The sequence below is a fragment of the Protopterus annectens genome, chromosome 2.part0, assembly GCF_019279795.1.
Source record: "Protopterus annectens isolate FY-2018-M chromosome 2.part0, PAN1.0, whole genome shotgun sequence".
NCBI lineage: Eukaryota > Metazoa > Chordata > Ceratodontiformes > Protopteridae > Protopterus > Protopterus annectens.
The window spans coordinates 57,386,955-57,406,184 of record NC_056728.1 but is presented as its reverse complement, the minus strand read 5'-3'; the positions used below and the strand labels follow the sequence as shown (position 1 = coordinate 57,406,184).

The window sequence follows — 19,230 nt, the reverse complement described above, 5'->3', positions numbered from 1 at the left end:
CCTCTGTCAGCAGCTTTGCTGATGAGCTGAGAGGGGCTATTTTGTCAGTGAATAGGTTGGGTCAATAACTTGCATTGGAGTGTGTGAACTCCCTGATGGATTTGCTGACTATCTCTGGCCTGTGAGCTTAACAAACTGGCCCGCCTTGATGATATTCCTTTTCATGAAGACTGGGTGCTGGCTTCTGTGAGTCAAGGAGGTTGTTTCTGTGGGTGGGTTTCCTGCTTAGAAATTGGGGCGGGAACCTGTTATCTTTGAGTGTGTCAGAAGGGATGGCGATCACGTCTAGAAAGTTCATTTTAGCTTCCTATACAAGGATGGGTGAAGGACAGGAACTTTATGCTGTCTCTGATCTCTGTTAGAAACTTATACAACATTACATAACAGTCCACATGGAGTTAAACAGCCTGGTTTTAGCTGCCTTACATTCCAAAGAACACCGGTTTACTTAGTGAGCATTCAAAAGAGCTTCTTTACTAACATTCAGCAAGTCTGACACACAATCGGCAAAGTAAAAATGAACAGGAAAAACTTGTCTCCAAATAATTTCATACAACTCATGTTTTTCTCAGCACCTTTTTAGTGTACTGTGACTATAGCTTAACTAACTGACCCCCTCACCCAATATTCTGGTGATGTCTCACCTTCCCTTATTACTTCATATGTACAATACTTACCCCAGCAAACACCCCATCGAGCAGCATTCAGAGCACACACCGACTTGGAGGGTAATATGCTCCTCACAGGATAATCCAGACACTGCCGATTTGTGTTGCACCAAAGGCACTGAAATTGTGAAATTAAAGTAAAAGCATGTTAGTACAACATATAAACAGGAGCTGGCAAGACCTCTCAAACTCCACTAGAGTTGGTGCTATAGGCAACTATATCAAAGCATAGTCTAAACTCATTCCAGTTTAGATGGCATGAAATGGAATGACAGCAGACAGGCTTAAACCAAAAAGTTAAGAATACATACTGCAGCTCAGAGACAGCAAAATGAAGCCCCATATAATATAGTCTCATACAGATCTACCTTAGATGAATTAACCTTATGGGGGCTTTGCTGTGCACAGAATTACATAAAGGCATTCCATTCGGAGTGTCAGCCTATGTAATTTTGTTTACCAGAATGATGAATTACAACAGCTGTAATACAAGACAAATATTGCATCATTCACAGATTTATACATGCACATACACACAAATTTTAGCCTGCAACCTAGAGAAAATCCATTAGCCATCTGTTTTTTTTTCCATCTGTTGCCAGAGAACATTGTTCTGACATGCAAAGAAGACATCTCATAGGTGCAAACAGTTAAGTGGAAACTTTGAACAAGCATTCATAAGACGTAGCTATCACACAGTCAAAAGTAGTATTTCTGAAGATGTCTCATTCAAAGATATGGCACCATCTTCCTCATGTACTCTTGCCTCTCACCTGCCCCCAACCTTTCTTCATGTTATATCCTCTTCCATGTAACCAATTCCTCTTTGAAATTAATATCACTGTTGTGACCACTTGTCTGAGAAGTGGTTTCTTCAATTTATCCAGTCACAGCTTTCTGCCCCCTGCCAAAGCACCCCTGCACATTTCCTCATTTGTCCTCCTCTAAATCCAGAAATGATCCGAAGCACTTAAGCGGTCTATAAGTCATGGACTCCCCAAGCTGCTAAGGTGCTTGAGAAACACCTCCCTAGGAGGTTTGCTGCGCTTGGGCAGAGTCAGAGAAGGTTCTCCTGGATATGTAAAGTTCTTGAATTTACCTCTCTGCCTCTAGGGCAGATTAACATCACTCTGTACACCTACAGTTTTATAATTACAAAATACAAGACAAGATTTAAAACTTAATCACATAAAGCACAACAAACAAGTCAAGCAGAGCACCTATTTGGCCCTCTTCAAAAGAAACTTTGACAACTGGATGGGAGAAAGGAAATTCACCCAGGGATCCGCGTTAGTCACCCTACTGAACCAGGGGTCCAGGGGAAGTAAATAGTGTGGGAAGAAATAGCCAAGGAATTATTTACGACGAAGCATATGTATAGCCCCTAGGGCTGATAGCCTAGTACCAACCTATGAACCTATTGACTTAAGCACTGGGCACATCATCCTAGACAGCACATCTACCAGTTAAGACAAAAACCTGAAGAGCAAAAAGTACCTAAAGCCATGACATCCTATTGGCAGTTGTTTTGAGAAGGTCTGCCTAATACGACTAGCAACAGTAACAAAAGAAAAAAGGCAGAGGAAAGAAAAGAAAGCCTAAAATAAAAAAGGACAGAGAAACTAAACTCCCAGGACTCACGAATCCTGCAACATTTTGTGTGTGTGGTTGGTTGCTTGACAAACTTTTGGTCTTGAGCACAATGTGTCCCTTTACCAAAGAAAATCCCAACTGAGGTATAAGGAAAACAAAAATCAGACTTACTGGATGGGTATAGGAACCATACCGAATGGTGGTGAATGACAAGGACATTAGGGAAATAAAAACCACTTTCTGCATGTGGCTTGTTTTATTTTTTAATAAAACTTTGTAAAGTAAGTTTTTCTTTGTAGAGGGAAAGGTTTCTTCTGCAGCAGCACAAGAACGGTAAAAGTAAGAGTTATGTACTCACCATAGCGTCCCATCTGATAAGGTAAGCTTCATTTTCAGCAACCTATGGGTTATTATTGGATCCATATCGGATCCAGGAACCGTACAGTTTTCAGCAGCTAAGATCTGAGCTTGAGCTCCTCCCCTTACCCATAACTCCCTGCCATCCCTTCCTGACCTCAGATTGAGGTTGCCTAAAACAAGGCTTTACCAATCGCAACCTGCCCTAGAATTAATGGCGGGTACAACCTACCGAGAAGCAAGAACACCAAAAAAAGCATCCGAAGAGGACAGGGGACAACCAAAGGGAGGGCGACTGCTGACAAAATGAAGTTTACCTACTCAGATTAGACGATATGAAGAGTACCTCAACTCTTAATCTTAAGTAGTTAACTTCATTTTGTGCATCCCAACCGTTATGGGACAGAGTCCCCAGCTTCACCTGGATCTTGGGAGGCCCTCAAGGGGAAGGATGTTCCGGAGCACTCGCGGAGCAAAGGATCGCTACTTCCCTCTAGAGCCAGATCCTTGTAGTGGTTTGGGGGGGGGTGTCAGATTAGGCCTGCAGTGGCAGCCAGGAGCAAATGTCATCCAATGAGCTCAACTCTAATGGCAGCAGAGGTAGAAACAGACAGAGTTGAATGGGCAGCGGACTCTCCTCTGAGGAGAGCAGGCCTGCCAGAGATGCTCATAAGCCAGAAAGGAATACACTGAGAAATCCACCCCTGGATAGGTGTGACTTTGAGAAACAGCTTTCCCCAGGACTGGATCTAGCAAGGACTACCAAATAACTGGTCTGAGCGTCTATGACCGGTTGCCCTATTTAGGTAAAAATCTAAACTAATCCTTCATGTACATCCAAGGGGTGTAATGTAGATTAGGTCCTTATTTTTGGTAATTGGGGAAGAAAGCTGGCCCCAAATTAATAGACTAGTTAATAGTAAAACCGGAAGCAATTTTTGGGAGAAAGGAGGGACTGGTACTGATGAATACCCCTATCCTTGTAATGGAAAAATAAAATCACGGAGGCTTGGCACAAAAGGGCTTGAAGTTCCGAAACCCCACTTTTACCCGGCGTGATAATGTGGCCAACAAGAAAGGCGTTTTCAGGACAAGAACTTGAGATCTACTACCCAAAGCAGCAGGCTCCAAAGGGGAGCTGTTGGGGCCTGGAGCACCAGCGATAAGCCTAAATCGGAGGGATCACCCCTTTGACCGGGAGGCTAAATGGGAAGGTGCCCTTTAAAAGGCCTTGCATAATCCTGGATGGGGAATCAGGGGCCAAGATCACATCCAAGCACGTGGTTAATGGCGATAGCCATAGCTAATGCTTTGACTGACTGGGACAGCTGGCACCTTTATCCAAACAGTCCAGACAGAAAATCCAGGACAGCTGGTAGCGACCGGGCTGTGAAAGGATCCTAGGATTTCTGATGTTCAGCCCAAAGCTAGAAAAACATTTCCATTGCTAACACGATAAGCCTTCCTGGTAAGCCAGCTGACCTGCGGGCCGCCACTAAGATCGCTTTGACCTGGGAAGAGATACGGGAGTCCGAACTAACAGTGGAACTGGATCAACCAAGCTGGCGTAGCTTTCGAGGTTGTCCAGGTTCGGGATTGGCGAGGCCCAGGGGGTGAGGTATGAATCTGGGCGGGGGATCTAGAATCAGAGGATTCACTGGGTGAGACCACATAAAGGGAACCACCATGCCTGGCGAGGCCCAGAATGGGGCAATGAGGATTATGCTCGTGCACCCCAAGCAGTCACAACTTTCTGCAATTTGAGCATCAGGGAGGCCGGATAAGCAAAGAAGAGACAGAGAGCTAAGAAACGCGTACACCAAATATGTCTCAGTGATTCCGGGTGGGGAAATAGAGGGTGGGGGAAATAGGCCAGTAGATTAGGTGTAGCACTTCATGTTTGGAAAGGAGAGGCAAAAAAGATAGCAACAAAGGTTGGCCCCATATTGGAGAAGATACTGCCCGTTAGATGCAGTAGGATTCAGAGACCACTTTCGTACAGGAGAGGATGATGCGACTCAGTCTGTCCGCAAAAGATGTTGGACCGACTGGGAATGTGCGTCCCATTTGACGAGCGGATTGGTGCAAATCACCCATTCCCAAGAGCTCTCTCATGACACCTCTCGGCAAAGTAGGAAAAGGACCTGGTTCCCCCTAGTTTGTTGATGTATCAAAATGACAGACATGTTGTGTCCATCCTGGATATAAGTGTCCCGGCCGGAAGAGGCTCTGAGATTAACTTGCAACACTAGCAGGTACCACCCTCATCTCCAGGACTGAGTGATATGCAGTGAGGGTCCTGAGTCTGGTTCTATGCGCCTTGGCATGATTACTGCCGCCAGCAATACCCCCCACCCGGGCGGCGTCGAGTGGTCACCGTGGCTGAGGGAGGGACGGACAGAAAGGGGTGCCTTTTGGAGGTCGGTGGGACCGGAGCCACCATAAGAGACACTTCTGCACAAACCACTGGGAGGGACCAGGATGGCTTAGGGAAAAGCGTGGTAGGACCATTGGACTTGGGTGTCCATTATGAAATTGCTTTCATATTTAGAAGTGGCGCCATGGGAAGGAGATTGATGGTGGCAGCCATACGAGCCTGAGGCCTCAGGACCAGATCCATGAGAGGGTGGACAATGAAGAATAAACCTGCACATGTAGTTTTAGGGTTACATAACCCGGTCGGGGAGTTGAAAACTAAAGGCTGGTTTTGTGTCTACCCCTGACTCCACGATAAAATCTGCTGACCTGAGTATACAGGAGCAGGAGGACTTCCCAAGCGTGGTGTGATCCCCAAGCCGGGGAGCTAAGCGAAGAAGAGTTCCTGGCTGTGCCCAGAGTAGATGCACGTGTGGGGGCGGTCAGGAGGCAGTGGTCCAGAGTGTGGAAGGAATTGAATTCCCTGGGAGTCCTCCAGGTGTGAGCCGCTACTACACTTCATGCCTTGAGTACATTGAACACCCTGGGGGCTGTGGTGAGACCAAAGGGAGGACCCTGAACTGATGCGTGACTGGCTCCTAGCCAGAAGCAGAGAAACCTCCTGGATAGTCTGTCCCATTAAGATGTGGTAGTAGCTGGCCATCACCGCAGATACTATGGAGCACATCCAGTCCCATTCTCCTGCAAAGAGGGGAGAATGGATTGAAGAGTGACCATCTGGAACTTTTCTTACAGCTGTTGCCAGGTTCAATAGACATTATTCGGAGATTGGCCTTAAGTCCCCATCTTTTTTGGCACCAAGAAGAAGAGCCACCATGGGTAATTAAGCCCGATCCGGTACTGTGTAGCAGATGCTGGGGGCGTGCTGGATAAACTCCAGCGCTCTTTCCTGCTTATGCTGAATTTGCGGCTGTAGCCTCGCGACTTCCTCTGATCGGGTGGGACATCGGGGAGGAATCTGGGTCTGAGAGGGGATGAGAAACTGGAGTCCATTGGCCTCTGGAAATGATCCGAGCACTTGGCGGTCTGTAGTCCCATGGACTCCCAAGCTGCTGGGTGCTTGAGAAACACCCACCTCAGGGTTGCTGCATGGCCGATCAGAGAAAGGTTCTCTGGACATAAAAGAGTTCTTGAGGCCCCTCTGCCTCCTAGAGGCAGCGCCCACCGGTGATCCCTCTGCCTCTGAGAAGGACAGGAGTCGAGACAAAAGCCAGATTGCTGAGACTTTCGGACCACATCTTCTTCTGTGCACTTTGGTTCTTGAGAAAGGACCTCTAGAGGGGAACAAGCCCGGGACTCCGGCAACGGCAGGCGTATTTCCGGTGTTATGGCTTCTGGACTAAGTGCCTCTCAGTATGGTCATCTTGCCAAAAGAGCAGAACCATCAAACAGGGCATTAACGAATGGCCTATGAAGAGGATTCTCGCGAAAGTACAATAAAGCGGAGCCAGGCCCTGTTACGCCTTAATCGACAGCACCTGCTCCTGGCCAGCTCCCTGGTAGCGGCCGCCATAGCATGGGACAACAGCCGCATAGAGGTATTGAAATCAACCTGAGGTGGCCATTTCAGGTAGAGTACACCCATTTGTCCTCTCTGCCCAGACGCATATGGACTCTGGGGGCTGACCCAGTATTCTTTGATAAAGGGATCCGCTGGAGCTGTGCCATGACATGTGCCATGTCATTCAGCGACTACATATGGAAGAGGTGGCTGGAAGCAAACATCCGCTAAAACCAGCGGTCCATGCCAGCAAGGACTCCTGCGTCAGGGGATGGACAGAGAGAATCTCTTAGGGCCGTTCCTCTTGGTGGCCCCGCTGCCACTAACATGCAGCATCTGCAGGGGTTCCCTTGCTCCAATGAGACCTACTGTCGAGCGGGCTGAGAAAATTCTGTCCGGGCCTCTTAGAGGATGGGCTCCACAGTGTCTGCCTCCTTCCAAGCCCTGGTAGTGATCAAGATCTACTAGGGGATCGGCCGGAGGGACACCCAAAGAGGTAAGAGCAGGCCTGCTTCAAAGCGCCTCCAGGAACCGCACCGGACTTGTCCGAGGGAAGGCTTTGGGGCAGACCATGCCCCTGATCCTGAGCATCAGTCAAGGACTGGGGAGTCCAGGTGCCCTCCTTTGCACCCAAGCAGCCAGGGGACCTCCTCCAGGGGGCTGTCTGAGGAGGCCTCACCAGTAAGCTATTGTTCCAACAAGGGAACTACCTGGGACATCTGAGAGCAGGCTGTCCCTGGGGGAGGGCCGAGTGTTGGAAGTCGGACCCCATCTGCGGGGAGTACTGGGGGTGGGAGCTGTAGCTGAGGCGGGGCCTGGTTTCCATCAAGCAGGACTTCCTCTACCACGCATTCGAGATCAGCCAGGAAGGAGGTCAGCTCCCACCAGGATCCGAGCAGACTCTCCCTCGGGATCTGACCGGAGACAGATCGAGGGCCCGAAACCCGTCCAGATGCAAAGGGCCAGTATGCTCCGTCCCTGAGTGGGAGACGATTCAGGTAAGCCCCCTAGCTCCGACACTGCACTTGGCTCCAAAGACCTGAGCCGGGAGGCGGAGTTGGGGAAAGGAGCTATTGCAGGGTGAGAATTGTTTTGCTCCCCCAGAAGTGTGAGGCACTCCCCATCTACAGCTGGGCCTGGAGGGAACCTTCTCATCATCAGGTCCAAATCTGCATCCGTCGGAAGACTGCAGTGCGACCACTGGAAAGAGGCCATCGGCGGGTTCAGGAGTGCCGCCTCGATGACTTCTCGAGGAGATCAGACTCCTCCTCCTCCCGGCCCAGCCCGAAAAGCAGGAGAGCAGGGGCTGAGAAGGGGAAGGAGCCCGGCCGTCCCAGAGAGATACCAGCAGCGGTAGGGGCCACAGCCTTGAAACCTCGGACGCCACTTGTGTTTCTGTGCGCTTCTCCCTTCTGGCCTCTCATCCTCCTGGCCCTAAGAGGGAGGTCGGAGTCCCAGCTGGAGGAAGGAAGGAAGGAGTCCGTGGATGCTGCCGGAGCAGAAGTCTGGGGGCAGAAGTCCCCACCAGGATCAGCCGTGCACGATCCCCTGATAGCCCCTGGGGTTCAGGCAGCTGCACAAATAGGAACAGCCAGAAGAAAGGTGTTCAGCGCACCGTGTGGCCATCAGCCGGGGAAAGCTTACAGCCACTCTGGGGTACATTTTGAAAAGAATATGTTGGAGAGCTTCAGACATTTAACTAAAAAACACAAGCACTAGACCCCAAGACCACACACACTTTTTAAACACACCATAACACTCCCTAAAATTTCAAGGGGAGAGAGCATAGGAAACCAGGGAACTCTCTAAAACTAAACTAGTTCCAACAGCTCAAAAAATCACTCAAACTTTTAGTTTAAAAGAAAAAGGAAGAGATTTTTCTCATAAGACTCGGGAAGAAACTCAGGAGCTCAAAGATCAAGCACTGCTGTCCAAACCCGCTGACAAACTAGATCTGAGGTCAGGAAGGGATGTGAGGGGAGTTATAGGTAAGGGGGGAGGAGCTTGGAGCTCGAATCACCCTGAGCTGCAGGAAACTGCACCGGTTCCGGATCCGATATGGATCCGATAACCCATAGAGTTGATGCACAAATAAAGTTAACTACGCTAGATTACATGTATTGGTTACACTTTCTTGATGTTGAAATACCCACTGAAACCACGTTTCCCCAAGAGGGATACTGCATTTTAAAAGACCTCCAGAAGGACTGCCCGTGGCAAAACTCTACCTTGGACCCAACACAAAGAAATGACAGTGGTGTACACTTACCATAAATGTACATATTAGAGGTGTATTCACTGTTGCAGTCATTACATTTGAGTAATTTAGCAAGTAGATTTCCCTCAGTCCAGCCCTGATTACTTGAAGTCTTTTTGGTCCTGCAGCCGGTTCTTGCTGGGGTCTCTTCCAGGGGCGATCAGGTGCGTCAGGGGTATAAAACATGCAGGCGATGCACCATTAGAGTCAGTTTTCTTGCCCCAGATATCAGATTGCATAATATATGTCTGCTCCCCCATTTCAGGGGCACCCAGCATCTGGGGCAAGAAAAAAATACTATACCTCAAGCAGAGCACCTATTTGGCCCTCTTCAAAAGAAACTTTGACAACTGGATGGGAGAAAGGAAATTCACCCCGGGGATCACGTTAGTCACCCTGCTAGACAGGGGTCCAGGGAAGTAAATAGTGTGGGAAGAAATAGCCAAGGAATTGTTACGGCTTGGCTTGTATAGGCCCCTAGGGCTGATAGCCTAGTACCAACCTATGAACCTATTGACTTAAGCACTGGGCACATCATCCTAGACAGCACATCTACCAGTTAAGACAAAAAACCTGAAGCAAAAAAGTACCCAAAATGACATCTATTGTAGTTGTTTTAGAAGGTCTGCTAATACATTAGCAACAGTAACAAAGAAAAAAGACGAGGAAAGAAAGAAATATAAAATAAAAAAGGACAGAGAAACTAAACTCCCAGGCTACGAATCTGCAACATTTTGTGTGGTTGGTTGCCCGGCAAACTTTGGTCTTGAGCACAATATGTCCTTTACCAAAGAAATCCAACTGGGAATAAAGGAAAACAAAATCTGACTTACTGGATGGGTATAGGAACCATACAGAATGATGGAATGACAAAGGACATTAGGGAAATAAAACCACTTTCTGTAATGGCTTATTTTATTTTTAATAAAACTTTGTAAAGTAAGTTTTCTTTGTAGAGGGAAAGTTTCTTCTGCAGCACACAAGAACGGTAAAAAATAAGAAGTTATGTACTCACCATAACGTCCCATCTGAGTAGGTAAACTTCATTTTCAGCAACCTATGGGTTATTGGATCCATATCGGATCCGAACCGGCAGTTTTCAGCAGCTAAGATCTGAGCTCCAAGCTCCTCCCCCTTACCCATAACTCCCTGCCATCCCTTCCTGACCTCAGATCGAGTTTGCCTAAAACAAGGCTTGCAATCGCAACCTGCCTAGGGTAAACCGGGTACAACCTACCGAGAAGCAGGAACACCAAAAAAACATCCGAAGAGGACAGGGGGACAAAGGGAGGGACGGCTGCTGACAAATGAAGTTTACCTACTCAGATGGAACGTTATGGTGAGTACATAACTTCTTAATCTTAAGTAGTTAACTTCATTTGTGCATCAACCTATGGGACAGAGTCCCCAGCTACCTGGATCTTGGGAGGCCCTCAAGGAAGGATGTTCCGGAGCACTGCGGAGCCAAAGGATGCTCTCCCTCTGGAAACCAGATCTAACTTGTAGTGGTTTATAGAAGTGTCAGATTAGGCCCACGTGGCAGCCGAGCAAATGTCATCCAATGAAACTCTAGCTCGAAAAGCAGCAGAGGTAGAAACAGACAGAGTTGAATGGGCATGGACTCCTCTGAGGAGCAGGCCTGCCAGAATGCTCATAAGCCAAGAGAATACACTGAGAAATCCACCTGGATAGTGTGACTTTAGAAACAGCTTTCCCCAGACTGGATCTAGCAAAGGACACAAATAACTGATCTGAACGTCTATGACCGGTTGCCCTGTGCAGGTAAAATCTCAACTGTCTATGTACATCCAAAGAGTGTAATATGAATTCGTCCTTATTTTGGTAATTAGGGAAGAAGACTGGCAAATTAATAGACTGATTAATATTAGCTTCGGAAGCAATTTTGGGGAGAAAGGAGGGACTGGTCCTGATGAATACCCTATCCTTGTGGAAAATCAAGTACGGAGGCTTGGCACAAAGGGCTTGAAGTTCCGAAACCCTTTTTGCCGACGTGATAGCAACAAGAAAGGCCGTTTTCCAGGACAAGAACTTGAGATCTACCAAAGCAGCAGGCTCAAAGGGGGGAGCTGTTGAGGCCTGGAGCACCAGCGATAAGTCTCACGGAGGGATCACCCCTTTGACCGGAGGCCTTAGTAGGAAGGTGCCCTTTAAAAAGGCCTTACATAATCTGGATGAAGTCAGAGGGCCAAGATCACATCCAACGTGGTTAATGGCGATAGCCGCCAACTGTACTTTGACTGTGGAACAGCTGGCACCTTTATCAAACAGTCCAGACAGAAAATCCAGGACAGCTGGTAACGGAGCTGTGAAAGGATCTAGGTTCTGATGTTCAGCCCAAATAGAAAAACATTTCCATTTGCTGCGATAAACCTTCCTAGTAAACGGCTTGCGGGCCGCCACTAGGATCGCTTTGACCTGGGAAGAGATACCGGGAGTCCGAACTAACAGTGGAACTGGATCAACCAAGCTGTGAGCTCGAGGTTGTCCAGGTTCGGGATTGGTAGGCCCAGGGGGTGAGATATCAGATCTGGACGGGGATCTAGAATCCAGGGGGGATTCACTAGATGAGACCACAGATAAGGGAACCATGCCTGACGAGGCCAGAATGGGGCAATGAGGATTATCGTGCACCCCAACAGTCTGGCTTTCTGCAGAAATTTGAGCATCAGGGGAAGGGGCGGATAAGCATAAAGAAGACAGAGAGGCCAAGCATGCACCAGAGCGTCTCTTGGTGATTCCCCGGGTGGGGGAAATAGAGGGTGGGGGAAATAGAGCGAAGTAGGTGTCGCACTTCATGTTTGAAGGAGAGGCAAAAAGATCGCAACAAGGTTGGCCCCATTTGGAGAAGATCTGCTTCGTTACATTGGGATTCAGAGACCACTCGTACAGGGAGAGGATGGTGCGACTCAGTCTGTCCGCAAAGATGTTGGACCGACCCGGAATGTGCGTCGATACGAGAAAGCGGTTGGTGGAAATCACCCATTCCCAAACTCTCATGGCCTCTCGGCAAAGTGGAAAGGACCTGGTTCCCCCTCGTTTGTTGATGTATCAAATGACAGACATGTCTGTCTGGATCGCAATTGTCCCGACGGGAAGAAGGCTCTGAAGTGCTTGCAACACTAACAGTACCACCCTCATCTCCAGGACAGTGATATGCAGTGAGGTCTCAGTCTGGTTCTATGTGCCTTGGACGGTCCTGCCGCAACAATACCCCCCCACCCGAGGCGAGAGGCGTCAGTGGTCACCGTGGCTAGGGGAGGGGACAGAGAAGGGGTGCCCCTTTTGGAGGTCCGGAGACCGGAGCCACCATAAGAGGGCACTTCTGCAAACCCTGCTGAGAGGGACAGGATGGCTTAGGGGAAAACGTAGTAAGGACCATTGGACTTGGAGTGTCCATTGTAGAATTTTCATATTTAGGCGCGCCATGGGAAGGAGATTGATGGTAGCCGCCATCGAGCCTAGGGCCCTCAGGACCAGATCCGCCAGAGGGGTCGGACAATGAAGAATAGCCTGCACATGTAGTTTTAGGGTTCGCAACCGGTCCGGGGTTAAGAAAACTAAGAGCTGGTTTGTGTCTACCCTGACTCCGATAAAATCTATGACCTGAGTCGGGAGCAGGGAGGACTTCCCAGCGTGAATTGTGATCCCCAGCCGGGGAGCTAAGCGAAGGAAGAGTTCCTGGCTGTGCAGAGTAGATGCCGTGTGGGGGCGGTCAGGAGCCAGTCGTCCAGGTATGGAAAGACCTGAATTCCCTGGAGTCTCAGGTGGGCCGCTACTACCGCTAATACCTTGGTGAACACCCTGGGGGCTGTGGTGAGACCAAAGGGGAGGACCCTGAACTGATCGTGACTGGCTCCTAGCCAGAAGCAGAGAAACCTCCTGGATAGTCTGTCCATTAAGATGTGGTAGTATGCATCCTTGAGGTCTATGGAGCACATCCAGTCATTCTCCTGCAAAAGGGGGAGAATGGATTGAAGAGTGACCATCTGGAACTTTTCTTTGGCTATTGCCAGGTTCAATAGAGATAAGTCGAGGATTGGCCTTAAGTCCCCCGTCTTTTTTGGCACCAAGAAGAACCTGGAGTAAAAGCCCGATCCGTACTGGTCTGGGGGGACGTGCTGGATCGCTCCTTTTCCTAGCAGCTGCTGAATTTCTGTAGCTGCGGCCTCCCTCTGATCGGGTGGGACATCGGGGAGGAATCTGGGTCTGAGAGGGGGATGAGAAACAGAATCACGTAGCCTCTGGAAATGATCCGAAGCACCCAGCGGTCTGTCGTCATGGACTCCCAAGCTGCTAGGTGCTTCGAGAAACACCCACCTCAGGGTTGCTGCATGGGCCGATCAGAGAAAGGTTCTCTGGACATAAAGTTCTTCGGGCCCCCTCTGCCTCTAGGGCAGCGCCCACCCGGTCCTCCTCTGCCTCTGAAGGACAGGGAGTCCGGAGCAAAACGGAATTGCTGAGACTTTCGGAACCACATCTTCTTCTGTCCCTTTTGGTTCTTCGAGAAGGACCTCTGGGGAACAGAGAAGCGGACTCCGACGGCAGACGTCTTCCCGTTGTTATCGCTCTGGACTAAGGTATCTCGTATGGTCTTGCCAAAAAGAGCAGAACCATCAAACAGGGCATTAACGAATGACGCCTTGAAGGGTTCTGCGAAATCACAGTGGCGGAGCCAGGCCTGTTGCCTTAGTACGACACCTGCTCAGCTAGCTCTAGTGGCCCACTCCATAGCATGGGACAACAGCCGCATAGAGGTATTGGAAATCAACCTGAGAGTGGCCATTCAGGTAGAGTACACCCATTTGTCCTCTGCCGACATGGACTCTGGGGGCGACCCGGCGTATTCTTTGATAAGATCCCGCTGGAGCTGTATGACATGTGCCATGTCATTCAGCGACCTTATGGAGAAGGTGGCTGAAGCAAACATCCGCTTCCCCAAGCGGTCCATCGCCCGGGACTCCTCGTCAGGGGGATGGACAGAGGGACTCTCTTGGGCCAGTTCCCTCTTAGTGGCCGCTGCCACCAACATGGCATCTGCAGGGGTTCCCTTGCTCCAATGAGACCTGTCCGAAGGCGGGCTGAGAAAATTCTGTCAGGCCTCTTAGGGACGGGCTCCACAGTGTCTGCCTCCTTCCAAGCCCTGGTAGTGATCAGATCTACTAGGGGATCGGCCGGAGGGGACACCCAAGAGGTAGACGGGCCTGCTTCAAACGCCTCCAGGAACACGGACTTGTCCGAGGAAGGCTTTGGGGCAGACCATGCCCCCCTGATCCTGAGCATCAGTCAAGGACTCGGGGGAGTCCAAGTGCCTCCTTTTGCACTTGCGCTTGTGAGGGACCTCCTCAGGGGGGCTGTCTGAGGAGGCCTCACCAGCCAAATATTGTTCCAACAAGGGAACTACCTGGGACATCTGAGCAGGCTGTCCCTGGGGCCGGGTGATGGAAGTCGGACCCATCTGCGAGGGAGTGCAGGGTGGAGCTGTAGCTAAGGCGGGGGGGCCTGGATTCCATCAACAGAACCCTCTCTACCACGTCGAATGTCGAAGGAGAGTCGCTCCCACCAGGATCCGAGAGCAGACTCTCCCTCGGATCTGACGGGCAGATCGGGGCCGAAGCCGTCAGATACAAAGGGCCAGTATGCTCCGTCCTAGTGGGAGCCGGTGCCGACAACCCCCTGGCTCCGACACTACTTGGCTCCAAAGACCCTGAGCCCGGGAAGCGGGTTGGGGAAGGAGCTATTGGGGTGAAAAAGGGGGTCGAGCTCCCCCCCCAGAGGGGGGGGGTGGCAGGAGCACTCCCATCTACAGCTGGGCCTGGAGGAACCTTCTCATCATCCGGTCCAAATCTGCATCCGTCAGGCTTCTGGTCGACCTGGAAGAGGCCATCGAGGCGGGACAGGAGTGCCGCCTCGATGACCTCGAGGGAGATCGGGTCTCCTCCTCCGGCCCCGGCGAAAAGCAGGGAGAACGGGGCTGAGAAGGGGAAGGCCCGGCCGTCCCAGGGGGAGATACCCGCTTGGCCGGCGGGGCCGACGCAGAGGCCTCGGCCCGCCACTTGTGTTTCTCGTGGCGCTTCTCCCTTCTGGCTTCTCTATCCTCCTGGCCCTAAGAGGGAGGTCGAGTCCCAGCCAGAGGAAGGGAAGGGTCCGTGGATGCTGCCGGAGCAGAGTCTGGGGGCAGAAGTCCCACCAGGATCAGCTTCGACCACCGGTCCCTGATAGCCCTGGGGTTGAACGCTGCACAAATAGTACAGCCAGAAGAAAGGTGTTCAACGCACAGAGTGTGGCCATCAGCCGGGGAAAGCTTACAGCCACACTCGGTACATTTAGAAAAGAATGTCTTGGAAGCCTCAGACATTTAACTAAAAACACAAGCACTAGGCCCCAAGACCACACACACAAACACACCTTAACACTCTAAAATTCAAGGGGGAGGGAACGCAAAACCCGAGGGAACTCTCTAAAACTAAACTAGTTCCAACACTCAAAAATCACTCAAACTTTAGTTTAAAGAAAAAAGGAAGGATTTTTCTCACAAGACTCGGAAAACTCAGACGCTCAAGATCAAGCTGCTGTCCAAACCGCGACAAACTAGATCTGAGGTCAGGAAGGGATGGCAGGGAGTTATGGGTAAGGGGGAGGAGCTTGGAGCTCAGATCTGAGCTGCTGGAAACTGCCGGTTCGGATCCGATATGGATCCGATAACCCATAGGTTGATGCACAAATGAAGTTAACTACTTCAGATTACATATTAAGTTTACTTTTTCTTGATGTTAAAATACCTCGAAACACGTTTCCCCAAAGAGGATTACTGCATTTTAAAAGACCTCCAGAAGGACTGCCGTAAAAAAACTCTACCTTAGACCCAACACAAAGTACAGTAGTGTACACTTACCATAAATGTACATATTAGAGTGTATTCACTGTTGCAGTCATTACATTTGAGTAATTTGCTAGTAGATTTCCCTCAGTCAGCCTGATTAACGAAGTCTTTGGTCCTGCATCGGTTGCGGTCTCTTCCAGGACGTCAGGTCGTCAGGGGTATAAAACATGCAGCCGATGCCATTAAATCAGTTTTTCTTGCCCCAGATGTCAGGTGCATAATATATATTGCTCCCCATTTCAGGGGCACCTGACATCTGGGGCAAGAAAAAAATATATACCTCCAAACAAAAGCAAATACACCAAAAAGGCTTTTAAAGCATAATAAAAGAAAGTAGAGGTATAGTAAGAGGAAAACAGGGGGTTGGAGGGAAGGTTACCAGGACTGTAACAGTGAATACACTCAAACATCTACATTTATGGTAAGTGTACACAACTGTACTATGTTCTTCGTGTTTTACTGTTGCAGTCATTACATTTGGGTAGATTTCCAAAGCTATGGTTGGGAGGATGGATTTATACAGCATTAGGACCAGCTATAAGGCCATGCAGGACAGCAGTGGCAAAGCCAGCTCTGGATTTAGAGAAGAAAGGTAAATGGTAATGTTTGGTGAACGTATGAATTGAGCTCCAGGCAGCAGCTTCTAGAATGTCTCTGGTAGGTACACCTCTGAGAAAGGCAGTAGAAGTAGATGCAGCCCTGGTGGAATGATATCCGATCCCCTGGGGGATAGTTTTACCATGGTGCATACAGCAGAAACAAATGCAATGGCTTATCCATTTGGAATTAGTCTGATTTGAATTGGCCTTTCCCTCTGCCCCTGAAGCAAATGCTACCAGTAGTTGTTCTAATTTTCTTAGAGATTTTGTCCAGTTTAAGTAAAATCTAAGTTGTCTGTGTACATCCAATGAATGCAGAATCCGCTCCCCCTTGTTCTGTGGATTGGGAAAGAAAGCTGGCAAATGAATGGTCTGATTAAGAACCACACTGGATACCACCTTAGGCATGAAGGATGGATTGGTCCTGAGAGACACCCTGTCCGTATGAAAAATAATTAAAGGCTCCAATACCATAAGATCCTGTAATTCAGAAATCCTTCTAGCTGAAGTGACTGCTAAAAGGAAAGCTGTTTTCCAGGAGAGAAATTTAAGTCTGCAGTAGCAGCTGGCTCGAAAGGAGGAAGAGTGAGTTTTTCAAATACAAAACCGAGGTCCCAGGCAGGGTTGAAGCTCTCCTGGGTGGTCTTAAATTTTTGGCCCCTCGGAGATACTGTTTTAGCAGAGGATGAGAGAAGAGAGGAGGTTCTGTGTTGTAATGAGCTGAAATGGCTGAGGCGTGGATTTGTATGTTAGAAAAGGACAGGCCCTTGTGAAGCATCTCAGTCAAGTATTGCAAAATCTGAGGAACATTGGGTATTGCTGTGCTTATTCCTTGTGATTGGTTCCAAGCACAGAATCTCTTCCATTTGTCAGCATAAGATTTTCTAGTACTAGGCCTTCTCGCCTCCAAAATGACATCCATCACAGGTTTGCTGAGGGATGCCAAGGGTGAATTTAGGTGATTAGCCATGCTGCAAGATCCAAAGATTGGAGCAGAGTGTGCAGAATTTGGTTGTTCTGCTGAGAGTAAGTAAGGTGTCTGAGGCAGGTGCCACAGGTGGAAGGTGTGACACATTGTGCAGGAGTGGGTACCAGTGTTGGCGAGGCCAGTCTGGAGCAATCAGAATAATTTTTGATTTGTCCTGTTTGACTTTCAGTAGAACTTTGGAGAGCAGAGGCAGAGGGGGAAAGGCATAAACTGATTGGTTTTTCCAGCTGAATGATGGAGCGTCCACTTTCCAGGCTTTTGTGATGAGTTCTTATGCAAAATTTGTCCAATTGATAGATCTTTTTGCCTAACCCCAGAACTATGTCTGGACTCCCCCATTTGCGTGTCAACATGTTGAAAATCCGTGGTTCCAGTTTCCATTTGCGTGGATCCATGACATTTCTGCTTAGTTTGTCTGCCAGAGTATTCAGCTTTCCTGGCAGGAATTGATCTTGTAGTTGTACTTGGTAGGTCAAGGCCGTGTTCCATAATGCCACGGCTAGTTTGCAAAGGGGGTAGGAGTGTGTACCCCCTGCTTGTTTATGTACAACATAACTGTGGTGTTGTCTGTCTTTATCATTAATTGTCATGGATGAAGGTAGTCCTTGAAGGCTGCCTGTGCATTCTGTACAGCTAGCATCTCTTTCGGATTGAAATGAAGGTGCATTTGATTTGGGCTCCATTTGCCCTGAATGCACTTCTCTGCCAGATAAGCCCCCCAAGCATAGTCTGATGAGTCTGTTGTTAGAGTTTGGGTGGCAGGGGGTGGAGTGAATGGCAGTCCCTTGTTTTGGTGGCAGGCCTCTGCCCACCACAGGAACTCTAATTGCAGGCAAAGTATTATAGGAATCATTGTTTCCAGGCTGTGACAATATGGACTCCATAATCTTTTTAAGTACCACTGAAGTTTCCTCATATGCAGTCTTGCATATGGAATTAGAAGAATGCAGGAGGCCATGAACCTCAAGGCTTGCAAAATTTGTCTTGCAGATAGCAGGATTTTTGTGGCCACCTGTTTGTAGTAAGTTACCAAATGAATTTGCTTTTCTGGTGTAAGGTAAGCCATCTGGGCAGTTGTATTCAAGCTTGCACCCAGGAATGTAATTTATTGAGAGGGTACCAGTTGTGATTTCTTTTCGTTTATGATGTACCCTAGACAAGTTCGAACCTTTTTCACAAACGCCAGATGCTTTAGAAGAATGTCCTTTTCTGCCTGAATTAGACAATCGTCCAGGTATGGATATATTTGAAAATATCTTTGCCTGCAAAATGCAATTACTGAAGCCAGGCACTTTGTGAAGACCCTGGGCGCAGTAGATAAGCCAAAGGGCAGTGCAGAGAACTGGTAATGCAAGTAGCCTGCTTTTAAGCGGAGTTATCTTCTGCAAGATTCCCTGATTGAGATATGCAGATATGCCTCTTTTACGTCTAGAGTTACCAACCAGGCATCTTTGCCTAGCATAGGAAATAACTGTTGAAGAGTCAGCATCTTAAATTTTGGAATGTCCAGAAATGTGTTTAGAGTAGGTAAGTCCAGAATTGGATGCCAAGATTTGTCTTTTCTGCGTACCAGGAAAAGTCTTCAATAGAAACATTGTCCCTTTTCCTCTTCTGGTACTGGATGAATAGCCCCCATGTTCATGAGGGACAGTACTTGTTTCTGGGTCTCTACCCACTGATTTGCGGGCAGGTCTAGCCATCCGTTCGGAATTGGCAATGTGTGGAAATGAAATCTGTACCCCTGGGATACTATATTTAAAACCCATTCGTCCTGGGTTATAAATTGCCAGTTTCTTGCATGAAGTGCCAGTTTTCCCCCCAAAGGGGTGGCGTGCTTGGTAAGTGTAGAGGGAAGTCATTGAGACAGTTTACCATAGGGAGGGTGCCTTGTTGTTTTCAGATTTGGAGGTGGAGGCACCCCATTGTTTTG

The 19,230-nt window shown here is 48.9% G+C and overlaps 1 protein-coding gene across 1 annotated transcript in view; it reads right to left on the bottom strand.

Moving 5' to 3' along the window:
• The window catches only part of LOC122792699 (PTTG1 interacting protein), a 743,791-nt gene that overhangs the window by 683,836 nt on the left and 40,725 nt on the right, over positions 1 to 19,230 (bottom strand). Inside the window, exon 2 of the mRNA XM_044060284.1 lies at positions 678 to 786. Within this exon, the coding sequence (XP_043916219.1) occupies positions 678 to 786 (109 nt within the window). The remainder of the gene's footprint in view (positions 1 to 677; positions 787 to 19,230) is intronic.